Below are 23,599 nucleotides of genomic sequence, written 5' to 3'. Positions count from 1 at the left end.
GGTATTCCCAGCTGGGCTGAGAGCTCCAGCCCTCCCCATAAAAGAAGAGTGAGCTCTCTGATGACCCAACCAGAGGCAGGCACTGGTGCTCTCTGCCATCTCTAGCCCCAAGCTGCCACGCTGGACTCCTCCTCCTTGTCTAAGTGCATCAGCTCAGCAGACACTGAGCTCAAAAATCAAATCCGGGAAACGACAGCCACGTGCTATCATAGAACCGGGAGCTTGAGTGGGCGGCAAGAGGACAGGCTGCAGAAGGAAACGCTATATTTGCTTCAGGGATCAGTCAGTCTCAAGAGCTCACCACCCCACCCTATTGAACTGTATGGGGCCCCCACTGCATTCCTCAGGAATCGGGGCCAAAGGCCGAGCTCCCAGGGTTCATGGATCCTGGCGCCGCCAAGGCATCCAGGACTCCGCGGGCTCTTGGGGTCTCCTTTCAGGCCCTCCCTTCGCTCCCTCCCTCTTCCCACGACCCTGTGGGATGCTGGTCCCCACGCCGTCCCCCTGCTGAGCGGGACACCTGCATCCCAGCTCTCGTGCCGCTGCAAACCGTCTTCCTCACACCTGGACTTACCACACACACCTTCTGGCGCTATCTGTCTTCTCCGTTTGTTCTCTTACAATTTGGGCTCTGATTCCCAGCGTCTATCCTTGGCGTTATGCCACCAGGCTTTCGGTGTTGTTCTTCTTCCTACTATTACAGCTTTCATTTTCTAGAGCTAGTTTTCCACGCCCCGCTCCCAGTGAGGCCTCAGAAACCACAGGAGGCCCAAACCCCAGCGGCTGTCCACATCACTTCCGGCCTGGCCGCCGGCTGGCCATTGGCCAGGAGGGTGCGATGGGCGGGGCAAGCTATGGGCCTGGAGAAGGGCTTGGAGAAGGGAAAAGGTAACAAGGGAAGGCTCCGCCTATTGCACCTGTCTGGTTGGTTGCTTGCTTGCTTTACCAACTAGAAGCATTACTTTTATTAGTTATAGTGAAGGGTGGAAAAATTCTCATAACCTCGTATTTACTATTGCAAATATTTTTCCCAGATTTTTTCAGGTATAATAAGCACATAAAACTACATATATTGAAAGTGTACAATCTGATGACTTATACTACATATTCCTTATAAAATGATTACTGCAATCAAATTAATGAGCACGTCACCTCACAATCACCTGAAAATTTTTCTTTCTTTACTTTCTTTTTTTTTTTTTTTTTGGTAAGCAAGCTTAAGATCTATTTCCTTAGCAAGTTTCGAGAGCATAATACAGTATTATAACTACAGTCACCGTGCTATACCTTAGACCCTCATAACTTATTCATCTTATAACTGAATGTTCTTCTCCTTAGACCAATATCTCCCCATGTGCCCCACGTCCCAGCCACTGGTAACCATTATCCTACTATTTGTTCCTGTGAGTTGACTTCTTTATTTTTATTAAGTCCATGTATAGATGATAGCACGCAGTATTTGTCTTTCTCTTTCTGGCTTTTTTCACTGAATATAATGTCCTGCAGTTACATCCATGTTGACACAAATAGCAGAATTTCCTTCTTTTCCATGACCAAATAACATTCACATTTTCTCTAACATTAAAGTATAATGCACGTACAATCTTATATTAGTTTCAGGTGTACGGTACAGTTATTTGACAATTACATACACTACTCAGTATTACACAGTAAGTGTAATCATCATCTCTCACTATACCGTGGTATTACAATATCATTGACTATATTCTTTTTGCTAGACTTTTCATGTCCATGACCCACATAATCTTCACCCATGCAACACTTAGGTTGTTTCAGTGTCTTGGCAACAGTGCGCAATGCTGAAGTGAACATGGGGTGCAGATGTCTCTTTGAGATCCTGTTTCTTTTCCTTTGGATATACACCCCAAACTGGGATTGCTGCATCACAGGGTAATTTTAGTTTCATTCTTTTTTGAAAAAAAATAAATTGCTGTATCAGTTTACCTTTCTACCAGTGCACAAGGGTTCCATGGTCCCCACAACCTTGCCAACACCGGTTGTCTTTTTTCTTTCCTATAGTAGCAATCTTAAATGTGCCATAATAATATTTCACTGTGGTTTTGACTTGCATTTCCATGATCCTGTGGAAAGATATCCATTCAGGTCCTTTATCCATTTTTAATATTGATTTTTTATTTTTTTTAACATACAATGTACTATTAGCCCCAGGGATACAGGTCTCTGAATCGCCAGGTTTACAGACTTCACAGCACTCACCATGGCACATGCCCTCCCCTATGTCCATCACCCAACCACCCTCTCCCTCTGCAACCCTCATCCCTGCAACCCTCCGTTTCTTTTGTGAGATTAAGAGTCTCTTATGGTTGGACTCCCTCCTGATCCCATCTTGTTTCATTCCTTCCTTCCCTACTCCCCAAACCCACCCACACTGCCTCTCAAGTGCCTTCTATCAGGGAGATCATATGATAACTGTAGTTCTCTGACTGACTTATTTTACTCAACATAATACCCTCTAGTTCCATCCATGTCCTGGCAAATGGCAAGATTTCATTTCTTTTGATGGCTGCATAGTATTCCATGGTGCGGGTGTGTGTGTGTGTGTGTGTGTGTGTGTGTGTGTGTGTGTGTACACAAATATACATACAAATACCAACTCTTCCTCTTCCATTCATCTGTTGATGGGCATCAAGGTTCTTTCCATAGTTTCCCTATTGCGAGCACTGCTGCTATAAACATTCGGGTGCACATGCCCCTTGAGATCACGACATTTTTATCTTTAGGGTGAATACCCAGGAGTGTGATTGCTAGGTCACAGGGTATCTCTATTTTCAACTTTTTGAGGAACCTCCATGCTGTTTTCCAGAGTGGTTGCACCAGATTGCATTCTCACCAAACCCGTGGGAGGGCTCCCCTTCCTCCACATCCTGGCCAGCATCCATCATTTCCTGACTTGTTTCTTTTAGCCATTCTGACTGGTGTGAGGTGGATCACATTCTGGCTTGGATTTGAGTTTCCCTGATGCTGAGTGACGTGGAGCCCTTAAGCATGTGCCTGATGGCCATCTGGATGTCCTCTTTGAGAAAAGTCTGTTCACATCCACTGCCCATTCCTTGATGGGATTATTTGTCCTTTAGCTGTTGAGTTTGATAAGTTCTTTCTAGATTTTGGATACTAGCCCTTCATCGGATATATCGTTTGAAAGTATCTTTTCCCAGGTTCTCATCCTGAATATATTTCTTTCCCTGGCCAGCCCCGCTGAAGGGAAATCATAACACCTAAAAGGAATACAGTTTCTCCTCTCTTCCCCAAGTTGTCTAGGGGGAGTTTTTAGGCACAGCGGATAGATCAGCAGGAACTCATGTATTTCCTGACAAAGGGTACACCGGTTTCTCCCAGCATTGCTCTTTCATCAGGGCCAGATTTCTGACAGAGAGCTATGCATATTGTTAGAGGAAATAGCATGCTCCTCTCTGCAACCTACCCACTTATGAGCATGCTTTCTTGTTGCTGGATCCCCATCCCCCCATTTCCCCTTCTTACCTATTGGAACAACATGCTTCCCCCAGAGACACACCCAGCTCAGAGGGACTGCTTAACCTGTTGGCTGGGGCGGGGGAGAGCCAACACCAAGAACACACATACCCAGAAAGGGACTGCATTCACAGTCAGCCATGATGTGGCTACGTGCAGTCTGAAGACCGCCTAGAGCACCATGAGGATATAGTAACACCCAATTAAGGCGTGTGGGTTTTGTACACCTTTTCTGATATGAACTTCCTACACAAATGTTTAGATTCGTGCCAGGCATCAGACAAAATGGAAGAAAAACCATGTGAAGAGGAAACGATATTACGGTGTTCAATTATACTGAGTTGTGTAATCGCAGTCTCCATTAACCCCTCCTACCCTTGGGCATAGCCCACAAAACTGTTCAGTAGCATTTCCACATGGCCTCACATAGAGTCTAAGGATACAGTAACTTGAACTGTTATCCCAACGATACACTTTTTAATCCCCATCCTCTACTGAATGCAAGGTCTTTTGAGTGCCCCTTCCCATTTTCAGAGAGAGACTGCCGTGAGAGCAGAGTAATGTGGTCATCCAGGGAATATTCTCTTTCTTGGTCTACTTCTGTACTTAGTGTGCCACCTTTTGTTGGCCAGGGGACTTCTGACCACACACGGGAACCCCAACAAATCCCAAAGTAAAGGGTGTCCGGGTTGATCTTGGGAAGTGTTGGCCAACATTTAGAATTGTCTCAGGGCTCATAAAGGCTCTTGATCTGCAAGGACCAAGATTATTCCCCTATCCATTCCTGAGGGAGGAACTCCAGATTACTGATCCAGCACCTTATGATTTCCAAGGCAACACACAGACACATGCACAAGCACACACACAACCTCCTCTATTTCCTTTTTCCTCTTCTTTTTTTTAGATGATTTTATATGTTTATTTGAGAGACAGAGATCACAAGTAGGCAGAGGCAGGCAGAGAGAGAGAGAGGAGGAAGTAGGCTCACTAGCGAGCACAGAGCCTGATGCGGTACTCGATCCCAGGACCCTGACATCATGACCTGAGCTGAAGGCAGAGGCTTAACCCACCGATGAGCATGCTTTCATGAGCATGCTTTCACGAGCATGCTTTTCACTGAGCCACCCAGATGCCCATGCACTATTTTCTTGTTGCCAAAAATGTTTACAAGTCTGGGACAGGCAGCTGATTTAGATTCAAGCAAGCGTGGGAGAAACAGCGAGAGGGCAACTCTTGGAACAGCACTGAGCTCCCCACCCAGAAGAGCTCCACAGCCTCAGCCTGGGATGCTGGTGGCAGGGAGAGGCATGTCCTTGGAATGCTGACAAGGAGCAGGAGGATGGGGGGGATGGGTTGGCAACATGGAGTGTGGAAGGCAAGAGAGAGAGAAGTTGGGAAGGTGAGAGGGAGAGATGGCCTCTGGCCTCTTGCTGGGGGCAGCTCCAAAGCCCTGAGCACGCCGTACAGGGGCCTCTGGGGACACTGCAGTCCTTCCAGTCGGAGTCGGTGTGCAAAGAGCAAGGGCTCCCGCTACTCTTTCTATCCCTATGAGTGCTGATCCAAGACTCCAGGCCTGAGCGGACCTCGCATCTGTTGCTGCTCTTCCCTGCGGGCAAAATGCAGGCGTGTCCCCAGGCAGAGGGACAGAATTCTAGACTCGGCCAGAATATCTTTCAAAATGGAAAGTGAGAAAAAAGACTTGTGGGAAGGAAGGAACAAAACCACCGTTGACCTTTTACACCGCAGGTCGGAACCACAAGTACAGGTGCACGTACAGGTGCATTTTTTTTCAACTAAGCATACTACTTTAAAAATATGTTCTCTTCCTTATGATTGTCCTTATAACATTTCTTTCCTCTTGCTTACTTTGTTTTATGGATACAGTCCAGGGTCCACAGACTTGCACAAGGGCACGTAATCATCTCCTTATGTCTTCAGTAAGGCTTCCAGTCAACAGGTGACTCTTACTACCTCGGTCATGGGACGTCAAAACTTAAACACAGAGCTTTTCACTTTGAGGGTCAGCACCCTTAACCCTGAAATTCTTCAAGGGTCAACCTGCATCTCTACTTACAAAGGACATGCTTAAATACAGAAAATTTTCAAAGCATCCACACACAAACATAGTAGAGTCCATACACACATTCCATAAGGTTGCAGGGTAACAGCTATACAAAAATCACTTGTGTTTCTATGCACTACCACGGAACAAACTGAGCAGGAAATTAAGAAAGCAATGCCACTTACAGTAGCACCAGAAACAGTAAAATATTCAGGCATCAGTTCATTGTAGGAGAAGTAAGACTTGTTCGCTGAAAGTATAAAACACTGCTGTAGGCGAGTAAAGACCTCATGGGAAAAGCCCCTGTGTGCATGTATGGATGATTTACTGTAGTTCCTACCGCAATACTACAGAGAGACCTACAGAGTCAATACGTTCCTATCAATAGTCTTACTCTGCATCTTCAAATGCTGTCAATCGCTTGCAGTACACTGCCTTTCACACATCGTCGTTTTCCTCTCTTAAAGATACATAGGGCCTTGTTCATATTTTCCATTGATCTATTTTTCATTTTCAAGTGATGGAAAACTATTACAATAAATGTTTTCATCTCCTTATCTGGTGGTTCTCACATCTGTGTGCGCTCTGCCTTATTTTCAGGTGACAGATCTGTCTGCTGATTAGGGGTCATTTCTCCTGTGAGAGGGCCAGACCCTGTTCCCTCTACTGCTTTCCAATAAGTGCCCCTGAGTTGCAGACCCTGGCTCGTGGAAATTGTATCAAACAAGATACTGAGTTACGAAAGATGAAGTTTGGGATTTAGTAAGAGCTGAGGGGGTGCCTATGTGGCTCAGTCAGTTAAGCGTCTGGCCTCAGCTGACATCATGACCCCTGGGTCCTGGGATCGAGCTCCGCATTGTGCTCCCTGCTCAGCACGGAGCCTGCTTCTCCCTCTCCCTTGATGCTCCCCTCCTTAGATTCTCTCTCTCTCTGTCATTGTCAACTAAATGAATCAAAACTTAAAGAAGAGATCGAGAGCTCTTATGCTCCTGAACCTCCAGGGAATTGATGACAAGGTCCACGAAGGAGCAGGCCAATATGCCTTGGGGCTTTTCGAGTTGCAAAAGGGCACATGCAAAGGCATGATACATGGTTTTGGAAGCTACCTCAGCAACAGATTTGGCCATCACGGCCCCAAAATCCATGATCCACCAGTCACTCTGTGCACACATTATCCTGCTTTAACTGTGGCCGATGCAAATTACTGCAAGAAACATCAGAGCATTCCATAAGAGCACATCCAACAAATATGGGAATGACATAAAGGGGTGTATTCCTAAACCGGTCCCCCAAATCATAAATCATATGCAATATCAAGTTTACTCACATTTTCAAGAGTCAAATTCTGAGGTACCAGCAAAGCACCTGAGATCCCGGCAACACTAACTGCAGGAACCTGCTTCCCACAGGATGACACGCTCTGACCCAGACAAGAATGTATTATCTCTGAGTTTTCTTCTTTTAACTTTTGTTTATGTATTTGACAGAGAGAGACACACAGCGAGAGAGGGAACACAAGCAGGAGGCATGGCAGAAGGAGAAGCAGGCATCCCACTAAGCAGGGAGCCTGATGTGGGGCTCGATCCCAGGACCCTGAGATCCTGACCTGAACCAAAAGCAGACACTTAACCACTGAGCCACCCGGGTGCACACCATGGAGCTCTTTGGGGTGATTTCCCATGGCCATGCTTACGTAGCTGATGTGACCACTTCTAGGAAATGCGGCCGTATTAATCAATGGATTCTAAATTTGGTTCCTTAAATAATTCTTCACACATCAGATACACCTTCTTGAGAGCATGCCAGAGAGGGGCCTTCCCAGGGCTCACTAGCTTTCGGGTTGTCCGAACAGGATCTTCACTAGATGTTAACAAGGAAAACTGACCTGGGTACTTCCTCTTTCTTCTTTCTCTCTTTCTTTCTCTTTCTCATTCTCTCTCTCTCTCTCTCTCTTTCTGTCTTTTTCTTTCTGTTTCTCCCTTCCACCATACTTCCCCTCTCCCTTCCTCCTTCCTTCCATTCTTACCTTTTCATTTTCTCTCTTCCTCCCTCTCTCCCTTCTCTTCCTTTCTTTTCTTCCTTCCATCCTCCCTTCCCTCCTTCTTTCCTTCTTCCTTTCCTTCTCTTCCTCTTTCTTTCTTTCTATCTGCCTTCTTTCTCCCGCTCCCTCTGCCTAGCAACCTTCTTATACACAATAAGCAAAGAAAGAAAGAGGAAAAGAAAGAAAGAAAGAAAGAAAGAAAGAAAGAAAGAAAGAAAGAAAGAAAGAAAGATCTTTAAAAAGAAGGCATAAAAGTCAACACCAAGATTTGACATGAAACTAATACATGCTGCATGTTAAGGGCAGCAGATTTTTATTTTTTTTTTTCAATTATTTCAAGGGATATCTGGGAGGCTCATTTGTTTAAGTTCAATCTCTGGCTCAGGTCAGGATCCCAGGGTCCTGGGATAGGCCCCATGTCCAGCTCCCTGCTCAGTGGTGAGTCTGCTTGTCCTTCTCACCCACCCTCCCCCTGGCCACCACTCCTGCTCTCTCAAGCACTCTCTCTCAAATAAGGAAATAACATGCGTTTAAAAAACACTGGGTGAGCCTGGTGGTGGGTATTATGGAGGCTATGTATTGCATGAAGCACCGGGTGTGGTACATAAACAATGAATTTTGGAACACTGAAAGGAAATGAAGAAAATAAATAAAAACTTCTAAACAAAACCAACAACAATGCAATTGTCCTCTCTGGAATCAACCAACTTAGGGGCCTACTTTCCTGTTCCTGTTGCCTACACCACCCTCCATTTCTCTTCACTACCTACCTGACCTACATCCTTCCGCAAGAATGGAGACAGCTCTGAGGTACTGCTGACCCCGGAGGTGGGGCCAGAGAGAAGTCTACACATGGTACAATGGGCTGCCTTTGGAGTCAGCCATAACGTAGCTACAGGCACTTAGAAATGGGCCCGATGTACCATTAGGAATGAGCACTGTGACATTCGGGGGTACAGATTTTACGTATGGTATTGACATCATCTTCCTTGCAAAAATATGTGTAGACTCAAGCAGGAGACCATGGGATCAGAAGATTGAAAGAAAACCATGTCAATGGAAAGATACTAAGTTACCAAAGTTACTCTGATGTGTAGAGCTGTTTTGTATGTTAGCCCTTATCTCCACCACAGAAGTCAGAAAATGTTCAACAGGGTTTCCACTTGCCTTCAGATTCAATCTGAGAATACAGTAATTTAAACTGTGAACCCAAACCTTCCATTCTTTTTCCTAACCTGTGTTGAATACCAGGGATTTCAATTGCCCTTTCCCATTTCCAGTGAGACTGCAGTGAGGGCAGACAATAATGTGGTGCATCCAGGGAACATTCTGTCTCTTGGTCTCCTTCTGTTCTTAGTGTGCCAACTTTATTCAGCCAGGGCACTTCTGAGTGCACATGGAAAACCCAGCAAATACTAAAAGGGTAGGGTCTCTGGGTTTCTCTTGGGAAATGCAGAGCAATAATTAGGATTCCCCATGGGCTCAGAATGGCTCTTGATCTGCAAGGACCAATCTTCCCCATTCTTTTTTTCTTTCTTTCGTTCTTTCGTTCTTTCTTTGGTTCTTTCTGTCTGTCTGTCTGACTTTCTTCCTTTCGTCCTTCCTTCCTGTCTTTTATTTTTTAAAAGGTTTTATTTACATTTTTGGCAGACAGACAGCACAAGTAAGCAGAGTGTCAGGCAGAGGGAGAGAGAGGGAAGCAGCCTCTCTGCCAAGGAAGGTCTCCATGTGAGCCTTGATCCCAGGACCCTGCAATCATGACCTGACCTAAAGGCAGCCGCTTCACTAACTGAGCCTCCCATCACCCTGACCACATCCTTTCCTTCCTGGGAGCGGTGGGCAAGGGGCTATTTCTGGATTCCCTATGCATGCAGGTATCTATTTTGTTTGTTTGTTTGTTTGTGTTTTGATTTTTCTCTGTGTGTCTTTGTTTTTGTTTTTTAGCTAGTCTCCATCACCAACGTGAGGTCCCTGAGGTGAAGAGTTGAGCCCGCCATGTGTCCTTTCATGCACATTTGATATCCAGGCACATATCATGATTTTCATGTCGGCAAAAATAGATCAAACTCTGGGAATTGCCTTCCATCTGCCCTACTTCCTCTGGGCATGTTTCCTGAGTTGCTGGTGTGTGGGAGTCCTATTTCCCACCCCACTGAAGGAAGACCCTATAGTAAACCATACCACATCCCCGGGGATCTCTTTTATCCTTTCCGTGTAATTCTCTCTGGCTCTCAGTGTGTCTGTGCTCCTAAAGACACCTCTGACTAGGACGCCCCGGGCTCCTGGAGCTACTTTGTACCCAGTTACCCAGTCCGAGAATGGGGTGTAAGTGCCGAATATGACCACTAGGCCCACCTAACTCTCCTCCCCAAAGGCACTCAGATGCCCATTAAGAGGTACAGGAGGGTGACATCCCCTTTCCTGGCCTGGGGGAGACTAACTCAGGAACACAAGTTACCTCACGGTTCTCTTGCCCCTGTCAGGACAAACTTCCCCTACAGTGGTTGTTGAAAACCACCCCTTTCGCAGCCATGAACTCAAAATGGCCACAGACTTAAGGAGAAGAGCCATAGCAATCATTCAAGATGATTACGCAACAGAAAATGGTCAGGACTTTGCATTTAGTGAAGAGTTCTGTCACTGTAGCAAGAGTGAAATATGTAACAAGAAAACTTAAGATGAACAACCTTGCTGCATCCAACATTACCACTGAGAAAAGGAACAGAGAAGACACTGATAAAGAGACAATATTTGCAGATAAATACCCAATGAGGACTCCCATACGCAAGACATAAGGGTACTTTGAACTCACTGAATGGGCAGAAGGGACACGCTGCTAATAAAAAGCGAGCATAAGACTCGGATACACATGTTCCCAAAGAAGACACATGCACGGTTCATAAGCCCATAAAACGGTCATCAATGTGACTAGTCTGCAGGGCAATGTATGCCAAACCAGGGACCATTTTGCACGAATGAGTGTGATTCTGTACAAAAGACAATGCCAGATGTTGCTGAGAAGCATTTTTATTCTTTTTTTCTTCTTTCTTTTTTTAGATTTTATTTATTTATGGAGCAGAGTGAGAGAGCACAAACAGGGTAGAAGCACTGGGAAAGGGAGGAGCAGGCTCCCTGCTGAACAAGGAGCCAATGCAGGGCTGGATCCCAGACCCCGGAATCAAGTCATGAGCCAAAGGCAGACACTTCACCAACTGAGTCACCCAGGAGGCCCTGGCCATTGATTTCTTAGATATGATACCAAAATTCTCACTAATGAAAGAACAAATTGATCAACTGGACTGTGTCACCATTTAAAACATTGGTGTTTCAGAAGACATTGGTGAGAGAACGCAAAGTCATGTCACACATAGAGAGAAACTAGGTGTAATTTCCATACCTGCTGAAGGTCTCCTAAGAGAACACTGAATGAACGCTCAAAAGTCTGAGTGAAATAAGTCAAGCAAAGAGAGTCAATTATCATATGGTTTTTCACTTATTTGTGGAGCATAACAAAAAGCATGGATGACATGGGGAGTTAGAGAGGAGAAGGGAGTTGGGGTAAATTGGAAGGGAAGGTGAATCATGAGAGACTATGGACTCTGAAAAACAATCTGAGGGGTTTGAAGGGGCAGGGGGGGTGAGAGGTCGGGGTACCAGGTGGTGGGTATTATAGAGGGCATGGATAGCATGGAGCACTGGGTGTGGTGAAAAAATAATGAATACTGTTATGCTGAAAATAAATAAATTATTTTTTTAAAAAAGTCAATAGGAAGAAGACAAACAATCCAATTTTAAACGGGTCAAAGAAAAGGGCCTGGGTGCCTCAGTTGGTGAAGTGGCTGCCTCTGGCTCAGGTCACCATCTCAGGGTCGTGCGGTCTAACCCCCGACCCCTCCATCACTCTTCCCGCTGAGCAGGGAGTGTGCTTCTCCTCTCCCTCTGGCCTCCTCACCCTACCCCAAAGCCCCGCTCTTGCTCCCCTTCCCTCTCTTGCAAATAAATAAATAAAACCTTTCAAAAAGGACATAAAATAAAATGGATTCAAAGATTTGTAAAAACACTTTAGCAAAGAATACACATGGAAGAGATGGAAGAATAGCGCACGACCTACATCATTAGTTATTAGGAAAATGGAAATTTAAACCACTATCTGTCAATGAAAATGGCAAAAACTAATGGAATCTCCATTCTGAGTCATAGCAAGGAGTCATAGCAAGGAGTCATAGCAAGGAGCAAAGTCACCTCCTTGCTATGATTTCTCATACACTGCGCATGGGAATTTTAAATTCTACAACCACTGCAGAAATAGTTTGGAAATTCTTTTTTTTTTTTTGATTGACTGAAGACAGAGCGACTAAAAGTGAGTGGAGGGAGGGGCAGAGAGAGAGGGAGAGGCACAGAAGCTCAAGTAGACTCCCACTGACCATAGAGCCCTACCTGGGGCTCTGTCTCACCACCAATGAGATCATGACTTGAGCCAGAATCAATGTCAGACGCTTAACTGACTCAGTCACCCAGGCACCCTAACAGTCCAGAAATTCTTCAAAATATTAAACCTATACCTACCATAGACCATCCCCATTCCACTCAAATGAAAAAAGAAATGGTACATTCCAAAGAAGCTACTGACTATTTCTAATTGTCATTCATCTCCATCCACAGAGGAATGACCACCACAAATTGTGACATATCCAGCTCATGGAATACTATGCGGTTTCGCAGAGTAATCTCGTCGCTTACATAAAACTATGGGAAGACATTTTCTTTTGCTCTGATAATACCTCAGAGCCAGAAAACATCAAAACAAAATAATTTACATAGCATACGATGGTGTTAAGAGAAAACCTTAGAAATTGCAAATAATTCTACTGTAACAGAAAGCCAATCAATGCTTTCTGGCATGCAAATGGGAGGGAGGAAATGCTAGAAGGACAAGGAAACTTGTGGGGGCGATAGATACCTCCACTACCGGGGTGATGCATATATATGCTCAAACTTAATAGACGTAGGACTTTAATTACATAAACTTTACTGCATGGAAATTATATCTCAGCGTCCCTGTAGAAACGCTTTAAAATACAAAAAAGACCTTTCATACCCTGAAACTCAATAAGTGGTTTTGATATTTCCCCAAAAAATCAACTATATGATTTGCAAGCTCAAAGGAGGCAATGCATCATTTCTTGGGATACGAAAATGAATTTATCTCTCTTCATCTGAACCTCAAGAGAATATAAATGGAAGGCACAGTATAGAAGCATGTTTCTCTCTGACAAAGGACTTTTCTCCAGAATTGGGTATCATCTAGTCTAAGAAGATCATCAAAAGAATAAAAGAAATGGCCAAAAGACTCGAAATGAAACTTCACAAAACAAGACGTATCACTGCTTCTAATACTAGCCCACGAAGAGACACAACTCTTTAGTCATGAGGGAAAGAAATCAGTATACAACGAGATACCATAGCATATGGTAATTGCTTCATAAGCATAGGAAAACCCAATGAGATACCTGCTACACTGGTTTCTTTTTTCTTTTCTTTTCTTTTTCTTTTTTTTTTAAGCAGGACCCAACATGGGGTTCCAGTCCTGAAATCGAGACTTGAACAGGGATTAAGACTTGCATGCTGATCTTTCTGAGCCAAACAGGTGCCTCCAGAAAAGGTTTCGAATGCTCGCTCCTATCTTCACTACAGCTGTGACCTGGGACCTGTGACAAAGATCTTGGGAAGCTTGGTGTTCTTTGTATTTTTTTTTCTCATCAGGAAATGATACCATCTGAGTTACAAGATAGTTCCTAATATTAAGTATGATCACCTGATACTGTACAGGAACTATACTTTTTGCATAGAAGATAGTTGACCTGGAATTCTCCTTTACACATTTTCAAAAGCACAGACAGACCACTGGCTAAGAACAGACATGCTGTTTTGAAATAAATATCCTTTCCCCTTTTCCAGAAAGAAATCATGTACACATTAAAGAAAAAAAAAAAGGAGAGGAACCAACTTGCATGGAACAACGTTCCCAAAACCCTGAAGCAGGTCTACTTTCCATTCCAGTAGACCCGAGATGAAAGTCTTGATGAGGTCCAATCCTGGCAGTCTTCTCCGTGTGGAGGCCACTGAGAAAGTCCACTCTGGCCCTACACGATCTGGACTAGCACACAAGTGTTCCTCAGAAAGATCAACAACGACTCAGCTCGAAACAGCCTGAGCAATTTGTACAACTGTGCTTGAGTTTAAGACCAGCTCCACTGCAGAACCAGGATTCACCCCTGAATCTAAGCCAGGATGTTCACAGATACCATTTCCAAAATCTCTGTTACAGGCCTTGGCACGCTCCACAGGTGGGAAAACAGGCACAAGACTATCAATTGAGAGAAATATCAATCAACACTCAAGATGCATTACTAAATAATGTCCAGCAACTACTAAAATGCAGGCAAGTTCTCTTTCAAAAGCCATGGTTTGAGGAACACAGACTTCTACATCTTCATGATTTGGGGTTGGAAGTTGGTTGCAACACCACACCAGCAACCCAAGAATAAACAGATAAACTAGAATTCATCATCTTAAAAGCCTTTTGTTTCAAGGGTCACTATCAAGGAAGTGAAGTGAAAAGTGAGGTCTGCTAGCTACTATGCATGTAAAGAACCCTCCTATAACTAAGCAGTCAGTAAAAAGACAGCCAGTATAGGAATGGGGAAGCGAGCTTGAGTAGACTTTCTCGAAAGGACAATACCATTGCAACAATGAACACATGAAAAGATGCTCAATTTCATTAGTCCCTAGGGAAATACAAATCTAAAGCACGGTGAGATCCCACGTCACCCCCACTACCATGACTTCAAGCAAAGAGACAATACATGTGTCGGGAAGCTTGTAGAGAAATGGAATTCTTACATATTCCTGGTGGGAATGTAAAAGGGTGTCCCTGTTCTGCTTTGGAAAAGAGGCTGGCAGTTCCTCAAAAAGTTGAACACAGGGTCCCGTATGATGCAGCAATCCCACTCTTAGCTAAATAGCTAAGGAAATGGAAATGAAATGTCCACCTAATGGGAAAACAAGTCTACCTAACACAGACTTGCAGTAAAAAGAAAAATGACAGACTTGGGACAGGAAACCGTTTTCTTCCCTTTCTTTTCCTCCTTTTGTAAGACTTTATCTATTTATGTATTGGAGGGCGGTGGAGCGAGCCAGAGAGAGTGAGAGAGAGCACAAGAGGGGAGAAGGCCAGAGGGAGAAGCGGACTCCACATGGAGCTGGGAGCCTGATGCCGCACTTGGTCCCGGGCCTCTGGGATCACCACCAGAGCCAAAGGCAGTCGCTTAACCGGATGAGCCCCCAGGGGCCCCAGAAACGGTTTGCAAGATTCATTGCATACACTAAGTCTGGGTTCTGTTTTCTGTTTTCCTGGGGGCTTTTTATTTTCGTCTGTCTGGGGCTCTTTCATTGTTGTTTTCTGCTTTCTTTTGTTTAGTTTTTGCTGTAAAGAAAGCTTTATTTACTACATACATGCTAAGAAAGTATTGTAAATGGAGGAAGGTCCGAATACTTTGAAAACCTTTTCAAATACAAAGCAACTAAAGATGGCTAAACTGCTAGCATGTTTCTCTTGTGTTTTAACGGCTAGAGAAAAAACCTAGAGAAGACCTGGAGAAGAACATCCAGATAGGCTTTGACTTTAGACATTTCCCTCACTAGAAAAGCCTTAAGATCTGTTGAACCGCTGTTGAGAAGTGGGATGAGTTCATGAGAGCCCTTAAGAACACCTGTTGCGAAGGGCGCCTGAGTGGTTCCTTTGGTTGAGCATCTGACTCTTGGTTTAGGATCGGGTCAAGGTCTCACGGGTTCTGACACCGAGCCCCTTATCACATACTCTCCCTCTACCCATGCCCCCATTCTCTCTCCAAGAATTAAAGAGAAAGAAAAAAAGAAAAAGAACAAAGAAAACTTCGTGGGACGCTATTTCTGCCTGACGTTATTCTACACACATAAGAGAACGAATAATGAGCACTATGCTGAGACACTGTTTTAGAAAGAGAGGGGAACTGTGGTATCAGCACAAGGGTAGACAACAACTGACAGTGGCCACTGAGGGGTGGGCCCCATCAGCGGTCACCTTCACGGGAGACCAGGCAGCCTTGTGTATCAGCATGGCCCCTCGGCAACTGGAAGGCAGGGGCTCCCCAGGTTCCACTGACACCCTGGACATTCTATTCAGTTAGTGCTGGTGCAGACCAGTAGCTGGCATTCTGGGTGCTCCCTCGGTCATTCCGGTTGGAGTCGGAGATACGAGCAGTGCCTTTGGCTCCCACCTCTGGCATCTTGAACCTTGGTTGTCTCTCAAGTGCTGTGGGCTGTTGCTCCAATTGTTCCCAACAGTAAGTAAAGGATTCCTGTAACCTCACCCCTCAGTCCTGATTAAACCAACTTGGTGTCACTGGTTTTTAACCCACCGTGGGTCTGGGTTTCTTCTTTTCGGTCCCCAGTTCTACCTCTTCTGTCACGGGTCGCGATGGCAGCCCATCCTGGCCCTCTGTCTGAGGCAGGGGCAGAAAGCAGGCTCCAGGAAGTCAACTGGCAGCTTCGGTCACAGCTGGAAAAAACCAGCCAGGACTTCCTAGACCTCAAGGAAAAATTCCTTGTATCCGAAGCGACGGCCTACTCCCTGGCCAACCAACTGCGGAAATACAGTAAGTCCTGCCAAGTCTTGGTCCCCAAAGCCATAGCTCTGTGTTCTCCTTCTGAGAAATGCAAAGCCTCTCCAGATGCTCTCTCCCCCATTTCCAGTGACAACACAAATTTCATTCTGACCACAGTCCGTGAAAGGTGAAGTGGGAATTTGCCCTCTGTTTGCTGAGGATGGGAAAACCAAAGACAAGTATGTTAGCATCCTCCCCAGGTTAGCAGTGACCTATAGGGTGGCTTAGAGTTTCCATCCCAGTTCTTGACTCCTGGTGCAGACCCAGAGATGACTGGTCTTGTGAGGACCCTGTCTGTCCTGTAGCAGTCCTTCATCTCAGTTGCCGTAGGACTAAGGAACTCCCATCAGGTCTCGGCTCTCGGATGTCCCACCGGCAAAGCACCGAGCTGGCTGCACTGAGGAAATATGCTGATGGGCAAGGCGGCACCGGGGTCGTGGGGAGGAGGGAGGACTACAGCAGGTGACACTACGTGCTTTCAAGGAGAAGGAAGTGGGGTCTGCCATCCCTGAAACGGCGGTATCCATGAGGGATGCCATCCACACAGGGACTCCCCAGGTGAGAGGGAACCCGTGCTTATGCTTTTCCCTTCCAAGCCCACGGAGGCCATGTGAAGCCCGGTGGTAAGGCTGGCAGCATTTGGGGGAACATAAGACAATCTGTGTGACCTCCTCTCTCTACCGCTGAGCTGGAGAACCTTCAGTGACACAGCAAAGTCAGCAGGCCCAGGCCGAGGCCACCAGATGCTTGGCCAAGTGAGAATGACGGTGAGAGGGGGACACCAGCCCCAGACACCGCCCAAGCCACTGGGTGCGCTAGGCCCTCTCCCACAGGCAGGCTGAATTGGGGAGCTCAGCTGCCTGTTCATGAGGAGGGGGCTTCAGAGACAGAAGGAACCCAGAGATCGGGCCACGCGCACAACCCAATGACGGGAAGGAGTCCTGAGGCTGAATTTTTGCCATTTGCTCACACTTTGCCTTCCATACAGAAGGGAATTAAAAACAACTGAGGCGGCAAAAAGAATGAATTGAAACCTGCTCTTTAGGAAAGTGAAGAGATGATGGCCTTTCATGGAAGGACAAGCCAAGTTTTGTCTACAACTTTCCTGATAATCATCACCTAACTGAGGGAAGCCAGTTGTGAAGATGATGAAAACAGTTACCACCCAAGGGCTTGGGGTGGAGGTAACACAGCAGAGGGATGAAGAGCATGGGCTCTGGGTCAGTCCGCCTGGACTCAAATCCCTGCTGCCTAATCTTCCTGTACCTCAGTTTCCCTCTCTGTTAGACTACTACCGTCCTGCGGTCTACTTCTCTCAGTCACAATGAATACTGAGGAAATTCTCATACAGCTCTCATAGCAAAGCCTGGAAGCATGTAAACTCTGTTCATAATTCTACTGCTTCTACTTCCATAAACTTGATTAGGATTTGGTCATGTTCCTTTCACGTCTCTCTAGGTTCCTGTTTCTAGTGTACACTGGTCTATCTGGCTGACGCTTTACCATTGAGACACTTGTGCAATATAGAAATCCCAGCTCAGGGGATGCCCGTTGGTCCTGGCATCCTGGGGGCTTTACTTAAGGTCCCTCCTTAGTGTTCAATGAAGAGGCAGCGAGGCTTGCTAGCGTGGCCAAGATTGCGGCTGGTGTCGGGGGATACGAATTCTGACTCTGCCAAATACCAGTTAATCATGGAGTGGAGCTCCTCTCTATATCTCGGGACTGCTCTTTCCTGGCCTCAAAAACGGGGAGTGATCCAGTGTCTAGCAGTTGGGACACTCCGCAATGAGGCGTGGAGCTCTAAGCACACGGCCTGGTTGCCAGGTTCTATTTGTCCTAGGGTTCAGCCTGCCTCCTCCCTTGAAAGCAGCGGACATAGCAGCATGTCCAGCTTTCCACTGAGGCAGGCATCTCTGTTTCTCAGAGTGTGAAAAGTCGAGCGACCTCATCAAATCCGTGCTGGGGGAGAAGGTGCTGTGTGAGAAAGTCAAGCGGGCAGACACGTTGCCTGAGAAGCTCAGGTAAGGAGGGCCCTGTGTGGGAGGCGGGAGGGATGCTGTGGGCCCCTCTGACTGGTGGCATCAACAAGTCTGGGCCCAGAGAAGGGCAGAAACCGTCATGGCAGGCACATTATACAAACATATCTAAGACAATTTAGACCACAGTGATTGGTAAACGATGGACTCCAGTGGCTCAGAGCCTCATTCTCTCTTTTTTTAAAAAAGGAATTCAGTCTGAGGGGTTTGAAGTGGCGAAGGGGTGGGAGGTTGGGGTACAAGGTGGTGGGTAGAGGGCACGGATTACATGGAGCACTGGGTGTGGTGAAAAAATAATGAATACCGTTAGGCTAAAAAATAAATTAAAAATTAAAAACTTTTTTAAAAAGAATATCAACAGGGCGCCTGGGTGGCTCAGTGGGTTAAGCCGCTGCCTTCGGCTCAGGTCATGATCTCAGGATCCTGGGATCGAGTCCCGCATCGGGCTCTCTGCTCAGCAGGGAGCCTGCTTCCCTCTCTCTCTCTCTCTCTGCCTGCCTCTCCATCTACTTGTGATTTCTCTCTGTCAAATGAATAAATAAAATCTTAAAAAAAAAAAAAAAGAATATCAACATCACCAAATTCAAGGGGCAAGGGACCATTTGTGACCTTTGGCACAGTGAGCACATGAACAATCTTACCAGACCAACACTTGCTTTACCTTTCACATGGTCAGCCCTGGCTGATGACAGCCTGCCATCCTCTCTTCCCACAAATGCTGTCTTTTGGACCCTGCCATTCTCCTGGCACACCAGTTAACACCAGCCAAACTGTCCATGCTTCTGGGTCTGGCACTGTGTCCATTGATGGCACGCTGCCCCCTATGGAGTTTTCCAGGGAAATGCATGTGCCCCGAGTGAGCAGCTGAATGGGCATCTCTCTGAAGCATGCTCTGGAGGTCAGGAGGAAAGATACACGGGACGTCCAGGGCATGAACAGGAGCACACTCTGATCCAGAGGAAGGCTGGATTAACCTACTACTTTCTCTGCCACACACACGTCACCACACAGGCCAGAATCTGGCTTTGAGGGCTCATTGGGAAATTCTGCCAGAAATCTCTATGAAAGCTCTTATCTATTGTTCACACCTTTGCATTTTAGAACATTCTCTGTGTTCTCCCAACTTAGGCTATGTCATCTGCTGATTCAAGACCAGGCGAAAGAACTGACCCGCTTATATAAGAAGTTGCGGGAAGGGGAAGAGGTTTCCCAGTTGCTCTTTCAGCACCTGGAAGCCCTCCTCATCCATGATGGCGCTGATCATTCCCAAGGGCCGGGCTTACGAGGGCAACTGGCTGAGGGACGCAGGCTGGCCAAGTGCCTTGCCCGAAAGCTCAGCCCAGGTGAGACAGCCACAGACCCCTGACTGCACTGTGCTGCTCCGAGTCCCTGGGCTGCCAAGAGACTCCTCGCCTGCCCTCACACTCTTGGCAGTGGCTGTCCTGGGTTCCCCATCGCACATGCGGCCATGAGAGGACCAGGACTGGGAGGTGGTAGCAGAGAGGAGCAATGCTCGGGAAGCACGTCGCCCTGGTCCACCTGTCTGCTGCCTCCGTGAGGGGACACAGCCTTCTGGGTAGGAGGAAGCATCGGCCAGTGTTAGAGCCCGGAAAGGGGAATGTGACAGTAGGGATCCTTGTTAGCGTGCAAGGATTCCTGCAGAAGTGGGAGCTTCCCAGACTCAGCCTGCTCTGTATTAAGCCTAGGGGAGAGAGTGAGTTTTCCTTTCTCCATAGCTGTCCCCTCCTCTGGCATGTACTTCAAACAAACTTGTTGCCACTGTAGTCACCAGATGGGAAAATTACTGAACACACTTCAGACCTAAAAGAAAAGCCCTGACAGTGTAGAGTTGGATGAGGTACTGGATGCAGTAGGACTTGGAGGTGGGAACCCAGTTGAGACTGGAACGCTTTTCATAGACAGAGTCCCCTTGAAGACACCAAAGCCCACATGGCTATCCATGAAATCCCCGGTGGAGGGATGGGGGACAGGGGGTGGTCCTGTCATGAGGACAAGGAAGAGGCTCCGTGTGACAGCCGTGAACGAACAGAGTCTGTGCGTGCGGTGGGACTGGGGGCACGCTGCACGACACGATTTGCCAAGGTCAAGATTGACCCTGGACGAGCATCCCCTGATATGGACAACAAGAGACAGTAGAAATAGTTGCCCAGGTTCAGTGGTGCTGATCCTCCAAATCAGAGACACCTTTCTGATGGATCAGAAACCCAGGTCACAGCAATTCCTAATGACACTGCCCTCAACTCAGAAGACTCTCTAGTTGTGCAAAGTCACTTCTGTCTCTCAGGCCATTGGAGCCGCAGGGCTTAGAGCAGTGATGTGGGAAATAGCTGAAGGGACAATTCTGGATTTCTTTATAGAAAATTACGACCACGACGGGGACGACGACGACAACGATGACGAAGAAGAAGAAGAAGGAGAAGAAGAAACAACACTGACTATCGTACAGTGTATGTTTCTCTGAAGCAAGGCAGGATCCTGAAACTTCCCTACCCCATACACAGCCCGTTTCTTTGCAGCTTGGAAGATTATTCTGGTTTGATGCTGGATAGATTTCATTCATTCCTTTAATCTCAATGGCTGATTCAGTGAAACCACTGGCCTACAGCATTTCAGGTGGAAAAAGCCTAAATACCACAACAGCCCTCTAGGAAGCAGCCAGGGACTTCCCCCACAATCTCAGGGAAAAAGAATCAGTTTGTTGTTTGCACAGACTCAAGACAGGATGCTGTGAGGATGGCCTGGCACGTCAGGGACATTTGTCGAATGACTCAAGAGAGCAATCCCAGTGACAGGGCCCTACCTAAGCTCTGTGGGATGATTTGTCTCACACTTGCCTGTAATTACGCTGCTTGTAGTTCTGCCCTGGGCTACATGGGACATAGGAGTGGGCATCTGTGAAGGGGAATCTTCTAACTATAACTCCTCTTTGTTTATTTGCAGACAACCAAATGGATCAGGAGGGGCTGAAAGGCCAGGACTCCGTTGCCCCTAGGTAATTCTGAATACTTAGGGGCTAAGAATTCCAAAGTGGCAACCAGGGAAAAGCAGAAAGTGCTCGATAGAGAGAGCTCTCTTACCCATTGGGTCAATGAGAAATGATCCGTTTTCACCACGTTTTCGGTCTTCATTGTGTTACTTGGATTGCTCCCAGTTTCTGAAGTACTTCTCTAGTTGAGGAACCCAAAGTTAGCTGACCCAGCCGAACTAATACGTCAGAGGGTTCACTGTCCTCACTCATTCTCCACTTTGTGCTCTAGACAGACCTGCATGTCTACCTTCTGCCTGCTGGATTTAGCATGCTGACATGTGTGCATAGCATGAAAATATCATAGCCACGAGACAACATCCTCTATCACGCCACAATATTGAGAGAAAGAGGCCTTTGCGGCCCGAGGTTCCGGGGATGGCCTCCTAACCCCTGGAGCAGCCGCCGCTTGGCCACTACGTGCCGAACTCAAAGCCATTTGAAAGAAGGGTTGCAAAAGCCGCCATGCTGGGACTCTGTACGTAGTGAGTCATGGCTGGACGGCACAGAGATCATTCAGTCTCTTTCTTCACAAGTTTGGTGGCTTGTATAACGAGCACTTATTGTCCTTCCTATCTGCTACCCCTGTGACAATCACACCTTGTCGCACAAACACAAGAAGATTTCTTTCTCTCTTTCATGGCTCAACCTCTCTGCTTTCCGGACCACTCCCTTCTGCTTTCTGTCAAAGCCAGACAGGACATAGCATTCAGATCCCTCTGAGGTTAATGTTCAGTTTTCCCCACCCTGCAGGCTCACCACACAGCTGCTAGAGCAGGACACCTCACGGGACACTCCGGATGAACGCTACCAGACATACTCAGTGCTTCCCGATATGTCTGACTCCTACTGGCCTTACAGGAGCTCCGCCATCTTCTCACCGGAGAACCCACAAGTCTGTTCCTCTCTGCAAGTGGCCAGTGAGTACTCCATTGTCAAGGTGATAAAGCTCCAACTGAACACGACTACCACACAGATCACCTATTCTTTTTACCGCGGACCTCTGCTGTGCCCAGAGAGGTCATCCCTGTGGGCAGGCCCCGGAGAGACATACTGCCCTTAGCTGGGCTCTAGAACTGAGTTTTAAGCCCAGACATCAGGTGGGTCTGGGGACGTTGCTCTCTTCCTACTCCCAGGGCATGCCCATGTCTCCCTGGCTTCTCCTTCGGGTCCCGGGGCCCACGTCAGGCACCACACACTCAACTCACCTCAGCAAGAGGACAAGAGAAGGTATCTGTCAGACCTCATTTGGATGAAATTTCTTTTCTCACCTTTAATAACCTGTCCATTTCATCTCTGAGCCAGGTCCTTGAGGAACCCAAGCCTGAAGCAGTCAATTGCCATTCTTGTCCAAGGTTAACTAGTTTTGCTCTTCTCAGCCCCATTCTCTAGCTCCTTTAGGATGCCTTGCCTTCCGAAATGGTTCTCCGAAAACCCACCACAAGCACTTCCACTGATACCTTGTTCGTGTGTTTCCAGAAGCACAGCTGTGCCTTAGCATTCCCTCCAACCCCACATGAACTGGGGCAACATTCTGTGCAGCCCCAAAGACTCACATGAAGTTGAGGGTTTGTAGTTGCCTTCCATCTCTTCAGGCTCAGTGTAAAAGTGCCACTAAGGCTTCCACAACTCGGCCTCTGATGAGAGAGGCTGAATACTGCAGTACTCCTTGTAGGACAGAGGGAGGCTTACTTCCCAGAATCTGTGAGGACAGAGAAGTTAAAGTGTGTACAACGATTTCCGACAGGGGAAACTGTCATGATGATCTCGTACACAATGGCTCAATCTCCGAAATCCAGGCAGTAACCACAAGGGAATACGGGAGGCACCTTCCGATATTACTTTCACTAAATCTGTCCCCACATTATGCGTACCTGACTACCTGGATTGCATCAGACACTGATTTACTAATGGAAAGAGAGGGATCTTATTACTCACTGGTGCTGACTGCATTTCTTTCCAGAATATCAATTGAATCATGAGGAGGAAGAAGGCCAAGACCCACTATGCCCCAGGTAACTCTGAAGAAACTTGGCTCCTTTTAGGGGTGAATTGAAGGACTGTATTTCAAGGAACAAATAGAAACTGACAAAACTATCTCTTTCATCCCTCCTCCAATCACAAACCATCTCCTTGAACCACGACATGTGTCTTCCCTGTGTTACATGTCTCCGTTCATTAATGGACTCCTCCATT

At 46.7% G+C, this 23,599-nt stretch overlaps 1 protein-coding gene and 1 pseudogene across 1 annotated transcript; both read left to right on the top strand.

The window, feature by feature from the left end:
* Window positions 1-23,599, top strand: part of LOC116567449 — a 276,013-nt pseudogene that overhangs the window by 249,087 nt on the left and 3,327 nt on the right.
* LOC116567596 (putative neuroblastoma breakpoint family member 5) lies at window positions 15,857-23,485 on the top strand. The gene is made up of 8 exons (XM_032302741.1): window positions 15,857-16,000; window positions 16,109-16,312; window positions 18,246-18,342; window positions 19,486-19,700; window positions 20,736-20,825; window positions 21,319-21,370; window positions 22,157-22,323; window positions 23,367-23,485. The coding sequence occupies exons 2-8, from the start codon at window positions 16,135-16,137 to the stop codon at window positions 23,420-23,422; spliced, it is 855 nt and encodes a 284-aa protein (XP_032158632.1). The 5' UTR covers window positions 15,857-16,000; window positions 16,109-16,134; the 3' UTR covers window positions 23,423-23,485.

Source organism: Mustela erminea, chromosome 10, assembly GCF_009829155.1.
Source record: "Mustela erminea isolate mMusErm1 chromosome 10, mMusErm1.Pri, whole genome shotgun sequence".
Lineage (NCBI taxonomy): Eukaryota > Metazoa > Chordata > Mammalia > Carnivora > Mustelidae > Mustela > Mustela erminea.
This window is presented reverse-complemented; position numbering and strand designations above follow the sequence as displayed.